Genomic DNA, 12,383 nt, shown 5'->3' on the forward strand with positions numbered 1-12,383 from the left:
TAGGAAATTCAATTATGGGTCAGGTCCTAAATAAGCAGTAATCTATATTTAGTTACTAGATTCAGAAATTGAAGACTGGACCAGCATCATTAACTTATCATTTATAATCTTCTTTTTCCCTTACCAAATGTCACCTCTCCATTTCCACTCTTGTCAAACAACTGGAAAGCCACTATGAACATGGAATCTGGAGCACATAAAACAGATTCAAATGCCAAAAACTCTTGATAGGAGATCAACCTGGAATAAAATATAAAACGTCATTGGCTGGTGAAGAAAGGGAAAGCATCAGGCATCTAATCTGCCTTTACTATATAAACTGTAGCTCAGGGTAACCAAATAATTGATAAAGGGTAGTTTGTATTTATAGAGGTACTTCAGATAAGGAAGGAAGGGAGAATTAGAATATCACCCTTTTGTAAGCCCATAGAAAATTAATGAAACTGGGCAATAATCAATAGCTCCTAACATCATGAAGAGAGAGAACCAGGCAAAATATAATTAAACCTGAATCTGATCAAGTCTCTGGATCAGTTTCTCAACCTCAGTACTGTTGACATTTTAAGTTGGATAATTCTTTGTTGTGGGGGTTTCCTGTGCTTTGTAGCATGTTTAGCAGCATCCCTGGCCTCTACCCACTAGAAGCCAATAGCATCCCCAAGTTGTGACCAGCAAAAATGTCTCCAGACATTGCCAAATATCCCCTGGAGAGCAAAATCACCCCTGTTGAGAAACACTGCTCTAGAACTATTCATTAATTTACAGAAAATACAACGAACAAAGGAACATGTTCACCACCACCACATAAATGCAGACTGTAGGAAACGACAGAAGAAACATTCCATAGTTGCAGAAAAATAATTTTTAATGAAGCTGTGAAGAGGATTCTTCTTTTTTTTAAGGGGCCATGCTAATCTCTGTATCATTCCAATTTTATTATATGTGCTGCTGAGGCAAGCACAGGGAATCTCAATCTTAAAAGACCTAAGAGATATAACAATGAATCACAATATACACATCCTTATTTGGATTCCAATTTAAACAAAGTAAAAAAAAAGTTTTTTAATTTATAAGATCATCCAGGAAATGGAAATACCAATATAATGCAAACGCTTGATGATATTAAGAAATCAATGTTTTTAGGAGGTTTTTTTGGTTGTTGTTAAGCATTATCTTTTAGAGATACACAGTGAGACACTTACAAATGAAATACGTCATCTAGAATTTGCTTCAAAATAATCCAGAGGATGGAGAAGAGATGGAGGTATAAACAAAATAATTATTTTGGTAATGATTAAAAGTAGGTGATGAGTTCATAGAATTTACATTATTCTCTGTTATACATGTTTGAAATATCACTAATAAAAATTTTGACCAGGCACAGTGGCTCACATCTGTAATCCCCGCACTTTGGGAGGCTGAGGCAGGAGGATTGCTTGAGTCCAGGAGTTTAAGACCAACCTGGGCAACATAGGGAGACTCCACCTCTACAAAAAGTAAAAATAAAAAATTAGCTGGGCATGGTGGTACACACCCGTAATCCCAACAACTCAGGAGGCTGAGGTGGGAGGATTGCTTGAGCCCAGGAAGTAGAGGCTGTAATAAGCCATGATCATGCTACCGCACTCCAGCCTGGGTGACAGACCAGACTCTGTCTCAATACATAAATTAATTAAATTAAAATAAAACTTTTAGAGGCAGGGCACAGTGGCTCACGCCTGTAATGCCAGCATTTTGGGAGGCTGAGGCAGGCAGATCACTTGAGCTCAGGAGTTCAAGAGCAGCTTAGGCAATATGGTGAAACCCTGTCTCTACAAAAAAATACAAAAATTAGCCAGGTGTGGTGGTGTGCACCTGTAGTACCAACTACTTGGGAGGCTGAAGTGGGAGGACAGTTTAAGCCCACGAGGCAGAGGTTGCAGTGAGCCAAGATTGTGCCACTGTACTCTAGCCTGGGTAACAGAGCCAGACCCTGTTTAAAAAAAAATTTATTTTTAAATAAAAATGTTAAAAGGAAAAATCAAAACAAAAAAGGTGGGAGCCAGGTGCAATCTCATGCACCTGTAGTCCCAGCTACTCAAAAGGATGAGGCATGAGGATCACTTGAGCCCAGGAGTTCAAGGCTGTAGTATGCAATGCTGGTGCCTGTGAATAGCCACTGTACTCCAGCCTGGGTAACAGAGTGAGACCCATTTCAAAACAAAACAAAACTTAACAAAAAGTGGGGGAAACTCATAAGTTGGGTTTCTAGAACTTAATGAGTCCTATTATACTCAAGGTTATAAAATTAACCAGTGGTCAAAACTACACAGAAATTGCCTTCAGTGACCTTACGAAGCCAGCATATACCAGATCTTTCATAGCAAGCTTGCTACAAAGATTCCATACCATCTTGCTGCTCATTAGTAGTGAGTGTCCAAGTAACAGCATTATAAAAATGTGTCTCATATGCACACAGATCTGCAGACTGGTCTTCAATGAAGTATTTTCCTAGGAAACTAATCTTTCCTTGATTGTCCAATGTTAATTATTCTATATATTTCAAAATGTGTTAATTGATACAAGGACTTTCCATAGTGTATCTTTCATGCAATTTCTGTTTGAGGAAGAAAAAAACAGACTGACCAATAATTTTAAAAATAAGAAATAGGCTGATTATGGGTTTTCTTTAAAAAGGCATAACATATTGGCTTTTACAAAATAGCATCAAGACATAAAAAATTCACCTACCCTGAAATACAGAATATGTAGCTTTAAAACAAATTTCATGCTCAGTAGTAAAACCTTCTGTATTTATGAGAAGAGGCCAAAAACTTCTTCCTTAACTAGCAAAGGTCACAAACTACCAGCTGGCAGACTGAATTTGGTTCAAAGATGTGTTTTCTTTGGCATGCAAAGTACTATTTTTTAGTTGCATTAGTTGACATTAAGAAATCACAAGATTTCCCATAAATAAGTTTTTCTGGTTTATTTTGATAAATTGCAAGTGTGAACAACACTAGGTTTCTGGTCCCAAATAGCACCAGCCCCTTGAAGACAAGCAGTCTTTCTCCTTCAGAAAATCAACCAAACAGGGCTCATCAATTATCTGTCTACAGACCACACTGTCCTTGTGGATTTGAGACTCTTGTCACATAGGTTTCCAATTAAGTAGCCCTTTGTTTAAAATAGAAAGTCTATGGAATTTACTAAATATCTACATTTTGTCTGTCAGCATATTCAAAAAGGCAAATCATATATTCATGCAACTTTTGAGCCAGAAGGACGCTTAGAAAGGCAAACGTTAAGTGATCTTCCTCAAAGACATTCAGCAAATCAGTGAGTCTACTTAAAGACTCCTAACTCCTGCCTTCAATTGGTGTTCTTCCATTACTGTGTATCTCCTAACCCTTTCCCAATTTTAAAGCTACAGTTGAAAACCAGAAAGAGTATCTGGCATTAGTAAGTAGACTACTATTACAAGAAGCTATTGGGGCAATACTCAGCCATCCCTCAATACTCAGTTACCTTCAGATATATTCAGATGTATCACACGAGATATATATTCAGATGTATCATGAAAATACACAAAAGTACCAACAACTTAAAAATTAGTCAAAAATCAGCCTGTTATGGTGACACATGCCTGTAGTCCTAGCTACTCAGGAGGCTAGGGCAAGAGGATCGCTTGAGCCCCAAGTTCGAGGCTGCAATGAGCTGTGATTGTGCCACTGCACTTCAGCCTGGGTGACAGTAAGACTCTATCTCTAAAAAATAAATAAATAAAAAATAAATCAACTGAGTACATTATTTAGCCTTAAAAAGGAATGGAATTCTGACATATGCTGTAATATAGATGTGCCTTGAAAACATTATGCTAAATGAAATAAGGCAGACACAAAAGGACAAATATTATATTGTTCCACATACGTGAGACAGCTAAAATAGTAGCAATAAGTGGAGTACTGGTTATCAGGGGCTGGTTGGAGTGGAAGGAGAGAGAATGGGGAGTCATTATGTAATGGGTATGGGGTTTCAGTATGGAATGATAAAAATGTTCAGCAAATGGATACGACAATTTTTTTTTTTTTTGAGACGGAGTTTTGCTCTTGTTGCCCAAGCTGGAGTGCAATGGCACGATCTCGACTCACTGCAACCTCCGCCTCCACCTTCTGGATTCAAGCAATTCTCCTGCCTCAGCCTCCTCAGTAGCTGGGATTACAGGTGCGTGCCACCACACCAGGCTAATTTTTGTATTTTTATTAAAACGGAGTTTCACCATGTTAGCCATGGCTGATTTTGAACTCCTAACCTCAGGTGATCTGCCCGCCTCAGCCTCCCAAAGTGCTGGGATTACAGCCATGAGCCACTGCACCTGGCCTTGGATATGATAATAGTTGCATAACAATGTGAATGCACTTAAAGCCACTGAACTGTCCACTTAAAAATTATTAAAATGGTAAATGTTATGTATATTTTAACACGATTAAAAAAAAGTCACTTGAGGTTACCTAGGTGCGTACATTTGTCAAAGCTCAGCAAATACACCTTTGAGTTTTACATTTTCTTACTATGTGCGAGTCTTACATTTAAAGAAAAACACTCAAAGGCTGGGCATGGTGACTCACACCTGTAATCCCAGCACTTTGGGAGGCTGAGACAGGTGGATCATTTGAGGTCAGTGGATCACTTGAGGTCAGGAGTTTGAGACCAGCCTGGCCAACATGGTGAAACCCCGTCTCTACTAAAAATACAAAAAAAATTAGCCTGGCATAGCGGCGCATGCCTGTAATCCCAGCTATTTGGGTGGCTGAGGTATGAGAATTGCTTGAACCTGGGAGGTGTAGGTTGCAGTGAGCCGAGATCGGGCCACTGCACTCCAGCCTGAGTAACAGAGACACACTCTGTCTCAAAACAAACAACAACAACAAAAAATCCTCAAAACAAAAAACACTAGTAAATAATGTGCATGCTAAAATATTTCAGAACTATATCAATGTCTGCACTTTACTCTGAAATGTATTAAAAAATAAGATGGATTGATGGAAGGATAGAGGGATGGATGGACATATGAAAAAGCAAGAATAGTCAGATGTTAATAGTAGAATCTGGCCAGGTGCAGTGGCTCACGCCTGTAATCCCAGCACTTGGGAAGGCCAAAGGGGGAGGATTGCTTAAGCCCAAAAGTTCAAGACCAGCCTAAGCAACACAGAAAGACCCTATCTCTACAAAAAATACAAAAATAAATAAAAATTAGCTGTGCATGAGGCAGGCGCCTGTGGTCCCAACTATTTGGGAGGCTGAGGTAGGAGGATCATTTGAGCTCAGGAAGTCGAGACTGCAGTAAGCCATGATCACGCCACTGCATTCCAGCCTGGGCAACAGAGTGGGACCCTGTCTCAAAAATAATAATAATAAAAATAAAAATAAATAAATAAAATAATAATAATAAATATAATCTATGTGGTAGTCTAGGTGGTAGATATATGGGTGTTCACTATAAAATTCTTTCAACTTTCTTGAATGTTTGAAAATTTTCATAATAAAATGTTGGGAGGAATGAGAGAAAAATAGGCCACTGACAGTCTCTCTGATACTCTCCTCTATTTTAAGCCCACAGTCATTATATACTTACTGCATTATAATGCAACAATACTTTTCTGAAAGCAAGAAATAGTCCGCAATGCTAACATAAAGCAAGCATGTTCCAGAATTTTATTTATGTATTTATGTATTTATTTATTTATTTATTTAAAGAAACAAGGTCTCAATCTGTCTCCCAGCTGGAGAGCAATGGTGCAATCAGAGCTCACTGTAACCTAGAAATCCTGGGTTCAAGTGATCCTCCTGTCTCAGCCTCCCGAGTAGCTGGGACTACAGACAAGCACCACGATGCTCGGTTAATTTTTAAATGTTTTTGTATAGACGGGGTTTTGCTATGTTACCCCGGTTGGTTTTGAACTCCTAGCCTCAGGAGATCCTCCTGCCTTGGCCTCCCAAAGTGCTGGGATCATAGGCGTGAACCACCATGCCTGGCTCCAGAATATTTTTAAGGCTCCTTTTCCCTTTATCCTGCCATGGATTCCTTTATTGCTAGAAGGGCCCAATCAAGACTTTAATAGAATATATGCAAACCACAAGCTACTAACTGTTGAGTGAAGAAACTACTGATTAGTTCACACTCTATTAGTTTTCCTTGTAATGGGGATAAGGAGGTACTTTCACTTTTTACCGTATTACCCCATTGTCTGACTTTTTAGAAAGAACATGTATTCATTTTATAACTTTGAAAAATATATTTTCTGAATTTGGTGTGTTTTTTAAAAATTTTCTACGAAGCCCCTTTTTAATTTAGTAAATAGGAACTAATAAAATGACAAAATATTAATATGTTAATTTTACAATTTTTAAAACAATCAAGATTTCTGCATAAAAGGTTCCTCTATATGCCTGTGTAACATAAAGGAAAACACTTGGAGGAAAAAGTAGAAGAAAAGAACACTAGTTTTCTACATCATAGGAGAACAGAACCTCCAGATAAAATTCTGACTAGGACTAAATATAGAAACTATGGTTCTAGAAGTTAAAATTTCAAGTAAGCAACTGTCTAAATATTTTAGATTAGATCACACAATTATAGTCTCTGAGACCTGCATTAAATGCATAAAATCATTTTGCTTTACATTATACACCAGAACTTCAAAGCTTAAGCCACAATCCCACAAATAATACTTGGCTAATGGCTTTTACTTTTAGACAACTGATTGTGCTATTTATAATATATAATACTGTTTTGTATGTTACATGGCTTTCTACAGCAAGCACCCATATCCAAACACTCCTACTTATTTTACTATCTATTGGGGGAAAGGAGATGAGGAACAAGAGAGAGGAACAGTTAACATCCTGGAAAACATAGGGGAAGGATTGCAGAGCACAAAAGAGCGTGTTTCAACCACTCCTAGACCAATTTTTCTCACACACTTAACCAAATCACTTGAACTTGTCTATACTAGTTCCACTCATTCAGACTTGGTCTTGAGTGGTTATAGCAATATTATATGTTGCCATTTCACGTAACATATCTATAGGACTCATCATCAAAAAACTATGATAGAACTGAGGAACACATTTCGGGGCAGGAAACAATGTACCAAATAAGCTATTCTAATATTTCATCACTGCCCTGGGTTAAGGGGTAGAAAACAGAAAGAGGGAGAATAAAGAATATCTTTTGTCTTTTTCGTTAAGACAGAATCTCACATTTTGCCCCTCAGGCTGGAGTACAGTGGCTCAGTTATAGCTCACTGCAGCCACAAACACTTGGGCTCAATCAATCCTCCTGCCTCATTCTCCCAAGTAGCTAAGGCTATAGGCACACACCACCACAACTGGATAATTTTTTTAATTGTGTAGAGATGGGGTTTCACCATGTTGTCCAAGCTGGTCTCAAACTCCTGGCCTCCAGCGATCCTCCCGCCTCAGCCTCCCAAAGTGCTGAGATTACAGGTGTGAGCCACTGTGCCCAGCAGAGAATATCTTTTTAAAAAGATGATTATAAGAAGAAAAATGGGCTGGGTACGGTGGCTCATGCCTGCAATCCCAGCTCTTTGGGAGGCCGAGGTGGGCGGATCACAAGGTTAGGAGTTCGAGACAACAAGCCTGGCCAAATGGTGAAACCTCATCTCTACTAAAAACAGAAAAATTAGCCGGGCATGGTGGCATGCACCTATAATCCCAGCTACTTGGGAGGCTGAGGCAGGAGAATCATCACTTGAACCTGGAAGGCAGTGGTTGCAGTGAGCTGAGATCACACCACTGCACTCCAGCCTGGGTGTCAGAGTGAGAATCCATCTCCAACAAAAAAAAAAAAAAAAGAGAAGAAAATGTCCTATTTTAACAATGCAACTCAGCCTAGGAGAACCACATGAAGTTTCAAAGAAGATACACTACTGAGATAGAATAGAGCAGATGGTCACAAAAGGAAACATTTGAAAATATATGGATATTCTGAAATCAGGTCTTAGACCAAATTACTAACAATAAATACTCTGATAATTTCTAAAAGAGCTAAATATATATGTTACCTTTAATAATTTTGATGAAGGAATTCTGATAGGTATAATTAATTTTCATTTGCTTTATTGTCTAATCATTATTGAAAGATCCTATGATTGAATGATCCACAGTGATTTATCAGCTGATATGATATTTTGAGAGAATAGACCTAAAATGTATACAAGTTTCCCAATACCTGCCATTTATAAATGATATAAAATCTTTCCAAAACAAACATTTGTTGAACACATAGTAAATTTCACACACTGTGCAAGGTTCTATGGGACAATAAAACTGAATACAGTACTAATCCTGGACTCAAAGAACTTAGACACCAATCTTTCCACTTTATTACAATAGCTACCTAAATTGATTCTATTGCATGCGAGTCTTGTCCCATTCCAACCCACCATTTCTAAAATCTGTTTACATCTGTGGTAATGGAAATAATTTTTAGACTGCTTACTGCCTAGTTTCTCAAAGTTTGTCACATAAGCACCTAACAGGTAGGAGAAAGAGCCTAGGCCCTGGAGGCTTGGAGATGTAGACTGAAACTGCCATAACAAGCCAAAATTTTCTTTATCTAATTCATGCAAATATTACATTCACTCCATAATACAGCCATATATGATTTTAATACAAATAATGATTGTTTTTCTCCCCTGAGTTGAGTAAACTGACACTCTAGCAAGATGCCCCTTGTTATTTCTGTGTTTTCACACATCCATACACTACCAGGCTAAAAATATCTGCAAGACAGAGTCAAAAGCCTTCAGCCACTCCAACTACATCTCCCCCAACAACAAAGCAATGCCACAGCCACATCAAAGTACTTGCAACACAACCCTCCTCCACTGCCATTCACTAATGTGAGCACACGCGCACACACACACACACCCCTTAATGTTTCATGCCGTTCCTATTCCCTTTCCTGGAATTCTCGTCCCTACTTATCCAACTACTAACAAGCTTGTACTCATCCTGCCAGATTTCACTCAAGCATTACCTCTTCTGTGATGCTGTCCTGACCACCCAAAACAGTTAACCATGCTTTCTTGGGTTCCCTCTATACCTCTCATATACCTATGACAGCACCTCATTTCAGAAGTGTTACTTTTTTCCTTTGTTTAGTCATTTTCTTTCTCAGTAAGCTATTACCTTCTTTTGAAGGCCAAAAGCCTCATTTATGTTTGTATTTGTAAGGCCCAACAGTGCCTGACAAACAATGGCTGTTCAATTAATGTTTGCCAAATAAATAGAGAGATAAATTAATAAATATCACTCCCTAAACTCTCCCCTAATTTATTTTTCATCATAGTACTTACAGCCTTCTAACATACCATAATTCACTTTTTTATTATCTTTTCGTGGCTTTTTCACTGATATATTAATAATTCCAGCACCAAGAACAGTACCTAAGGCATAGTAGGCACTCAATACCTATTGAATGAATGGAAGAAATATACTTGGTTATTTGGAACTCATTCTGCTCAGATTATTCAACATAAAATGTGGCTTTTCCCCTGAAATATTTTTTCGAAAAAAAGAAATGCCTGTATCCTTGATAATCGCAGTAAATAACACCATTTTTATAAACTGTGAATAAAATATATAGTTTAATTATACAACTAGTATATACCAATTTTTAAAGGCTGGGCATGGTAGCTCACACCTCTAATCCCAGCAGTTTGGGATGCCGAGGCAGGCAGATCACTTGAGGTCAGGAGTTCGAGATCAGCCTGGCCAACATGGTGAAACCCTGTCTCTCCTAAAAATACAAAAATCAGCCAGGTGTGGTGGCACATACCTGTAATCCCAGCTACTTGGGAGACTGAGGCAGGAGAATCACTTGAACCCAGGAGGTGGAGGTTGCAGTGAGCTGAGATCACGCCAGTGTACTCCAGCCTGGGCAATAGAGCAAGGCTCCATCTCAAAAAAATATATATTATATATATATAAAAAAAAAATTTTTAATGTAGACCAAAACAAAACAAAACATGGATCTCCAGTTAGTGTGGTTTAAAAATTATTGGCTCAGAATTTGACCTATAAAGTGGAATACTTGCCTGGCATCCTCATTTTTTTCAACATAAAGCTTCAATTATTTTTCCAAACAAAATGTTTTTTTAATACATTTTTCTTTTTTTGAGACGGAGTCTTGCTCTGTCACCCAGGCTAGAGTGCAGTGGCGCGATCTCGGCTCACTGCAAGCTCTGCCTCCTGGGTTCACGCCATTCTCCTGCCTCAGCCTCCCAAGTAGCTAGGACTACAGGCGCCCGTCACCATGTCTGGTTAATTTTTGTATTTTTTTAGTAGAGATGGGGTTTCACCGTGTTAGCCAGGATGGTCTCGATCTCCTGACCTTGTGATCCACCCACCTTGGCCTCCCAAAGTGCTAGGATTACAGGCGTGAGCCACCGCGCCCAGCCTGAATACATTTTTCATAACGATTTATGTATCCCAAAAATATAATAATAATATATTTATTTTAAAAACATATTTCCTAATTACTAATGAGCAAATTGGTAATTACTAATTACATGTTTACTAATATTAAAATTCTAGATACTCATAGGTAAGCTTGTGGGTTTAATTTTTTTTTTTTTTTTTAAGACAGAGTTTTGCTCTTGTTGCCCAGGCTGAAGTGCAATAGCTCGATCTCGACTCACCGCAACCTCCACCTCCCGGATTCAAGCGATTCTCCTCCCTCAGCCTCTCGAGTAGCTGGGGATTACAGGCATGGGCCACCACGCCCAGCTAATTTTGTATTTTTAGTAGAGACAGGGTTTCTCCATGTTGGTCAGGCTGGTCTCAAACTCCCGACCTCAGGTGATCCGCCCGCCTCAGCCTCCCAAAGTGCTGGGATTACAGGCATGAGCCACCGTGCCTGGCTGGTTTTTTAAATTTTTAACAATATATTCCAGAACATTAGTTTTCAGAAAATGCATGAAGATACTTACCCATCCTTGGTTTGATCAGCTACTCCTGCCAAGAGCTGCACGATCTTTGGGTTACTATTTGGATCATTATACAGTCCAAGATAGCGCTGAACAAAGTCTTCTGGGGTCATGTAATGCTCTCCATCAACCTCAGTACTGGCATACTAAAAAAATAAATAAATAATGCATACCGAAAAATTATCCAATATCATTTTATATCCAAATAGATGTTTTGTGAAAAGGTAAATTAAAGGCCACTATTAAAATCAAAATAAAGATAATAAATGCAGAATTTTTCTCTGGATACTGAAAAATCAAATATTCAGAGCCTGATTTAAAAACATTTTATAGTACTTATACATGCACAACATGTATGAACCTTGAAAACATTATGATAAGTGAAAGAAGACAGACACTAAAGGCCATATATTATGTGATACTATTTACGTGGCATGTCCACAATAGGCAAGACTATAGAATCAGAAAGCAGAATATTGGTTGCCAGGAGCTGAAAGGAGAGGGGGAATGGGAGTTAACTGCTTACTGGGTATCAGATTTCTCTTTGGGGATGATGAAAATGTTCTGGAATTAGATAGTGGTAACATCATACAACATTGTAAATATACTTTAAAAAAAAACACTGAATTGTATACTTTAAAATGGTTAAAATGGTGAATTTTACTTTATGTGAATTTTATCTCAATTAAAAATACATATATTGGTAAGATAAAAGATATGAAAAGACTAAGAAAAGTGAAAGGGCAGCCAGGACCTGAAAGTGACTCCCAGAGGCTTCCTGTCTACAAGAGCACCAGGGAGACACGTAACCTGCCAAACCTTAGAAGCGAAATGAATGAGAAAGGAATAACAAACAAGACCTTTCATCATTCCAAGTTCCAGTAGCCGGAAATAGGAAATAAATTAAAATATTCTTTGACATCAGTGATTTTTTACATCAATAATTTTTTAAATAAAATAATAATAACACCTGCATCAAAGAAACTCATTAATTTAAGGGCTTTATATACTATGGGATGACCAAACATGAACAACCAAAGCTCTTCTCCTTGAGTTGCATCAGATTGATTGTTACTTCAGTAAACCAACAAAGCAGTAATATCAGAACTGAAGAATACAAGGGCTCACAAAATGTCAAGCACGAAAAATTAAAGTGAACATCTACACTAGGGCCTGGCCCATCATCGTTAAATTGCAGAACATCCAAATGAAGTGAAAATTCTACAAGTTTTCAGAGAGAAAAACCAGGTCACATATAAAGAATCATGAATTAAGGGCATCATGCTCCTCAACAGTCCTGCTTTTTTTTCCCTCAGCACCTCTTTCTAACATACTTTATATTCTACTTCTTATGTTTATTGTCTATCTCCCAATTAGAATGTGTCACAA

At 38.1% G+C, this 12,383-nt stretch overlaps 1 protein-coding gene and 1 non-coding gene across 8 annotated transcripts in view; both read right to left on the reverse strand.

The window, feature by feature from the left end:
- Nucleotides 1–12,383, reverse strand: part of SLC25A12 (solute carrier family 25 member 12) — a 225,185-nt gene that overhangs the window by 72,477 nt on the left and 140,325 nt on the right. For all 7 annotated transcript variants that reach the window (XM_054477026.2, XM_054477028.2, XM_054477029.2 and 4 more), the window contains 2 exons: nucleotides 10,998–11,140; nucleotides 125–240 (listed from right to left, as the gene is read on the reverse strand). In XM_054477026.2, coding sequence (XP_054333001.1) covers nucleotides 125–240; nucleotides 10,998–11,140 — 259 coding nt within the window. The remainder of the gene's footprint in view (nucleotides 1–124; nucleotides 241–10,997; nucleotides 11,141–12,383) is intronic.
- LOC129032224 (U6 spliceosomal RNA) lies at nucleotides 855–961 on the reverse strand. Its single transcript, XR_008501245.1, has one exon. It is a non-coding gene; the product is annotated as a U6 spliceosomal RNA (small nuclear RNA).

The sequence above is a fragment of the Pongo pygmaeus genome, chromosome 11 (assembly GCF_028885625.2).
Source record: "Pongo pygmaeus isolate AG05252 chromosome 11, NHGRI_mPonPyg2-v2.0_pri, whole genome shotgun sequence".
Taxonomy (NCBI): domain Eukaryota; kingdom Metazoa; phylum Chordata; class Mammalia; order Primates; family Hominidae; genus Pongo; species Pongo pygmaeus.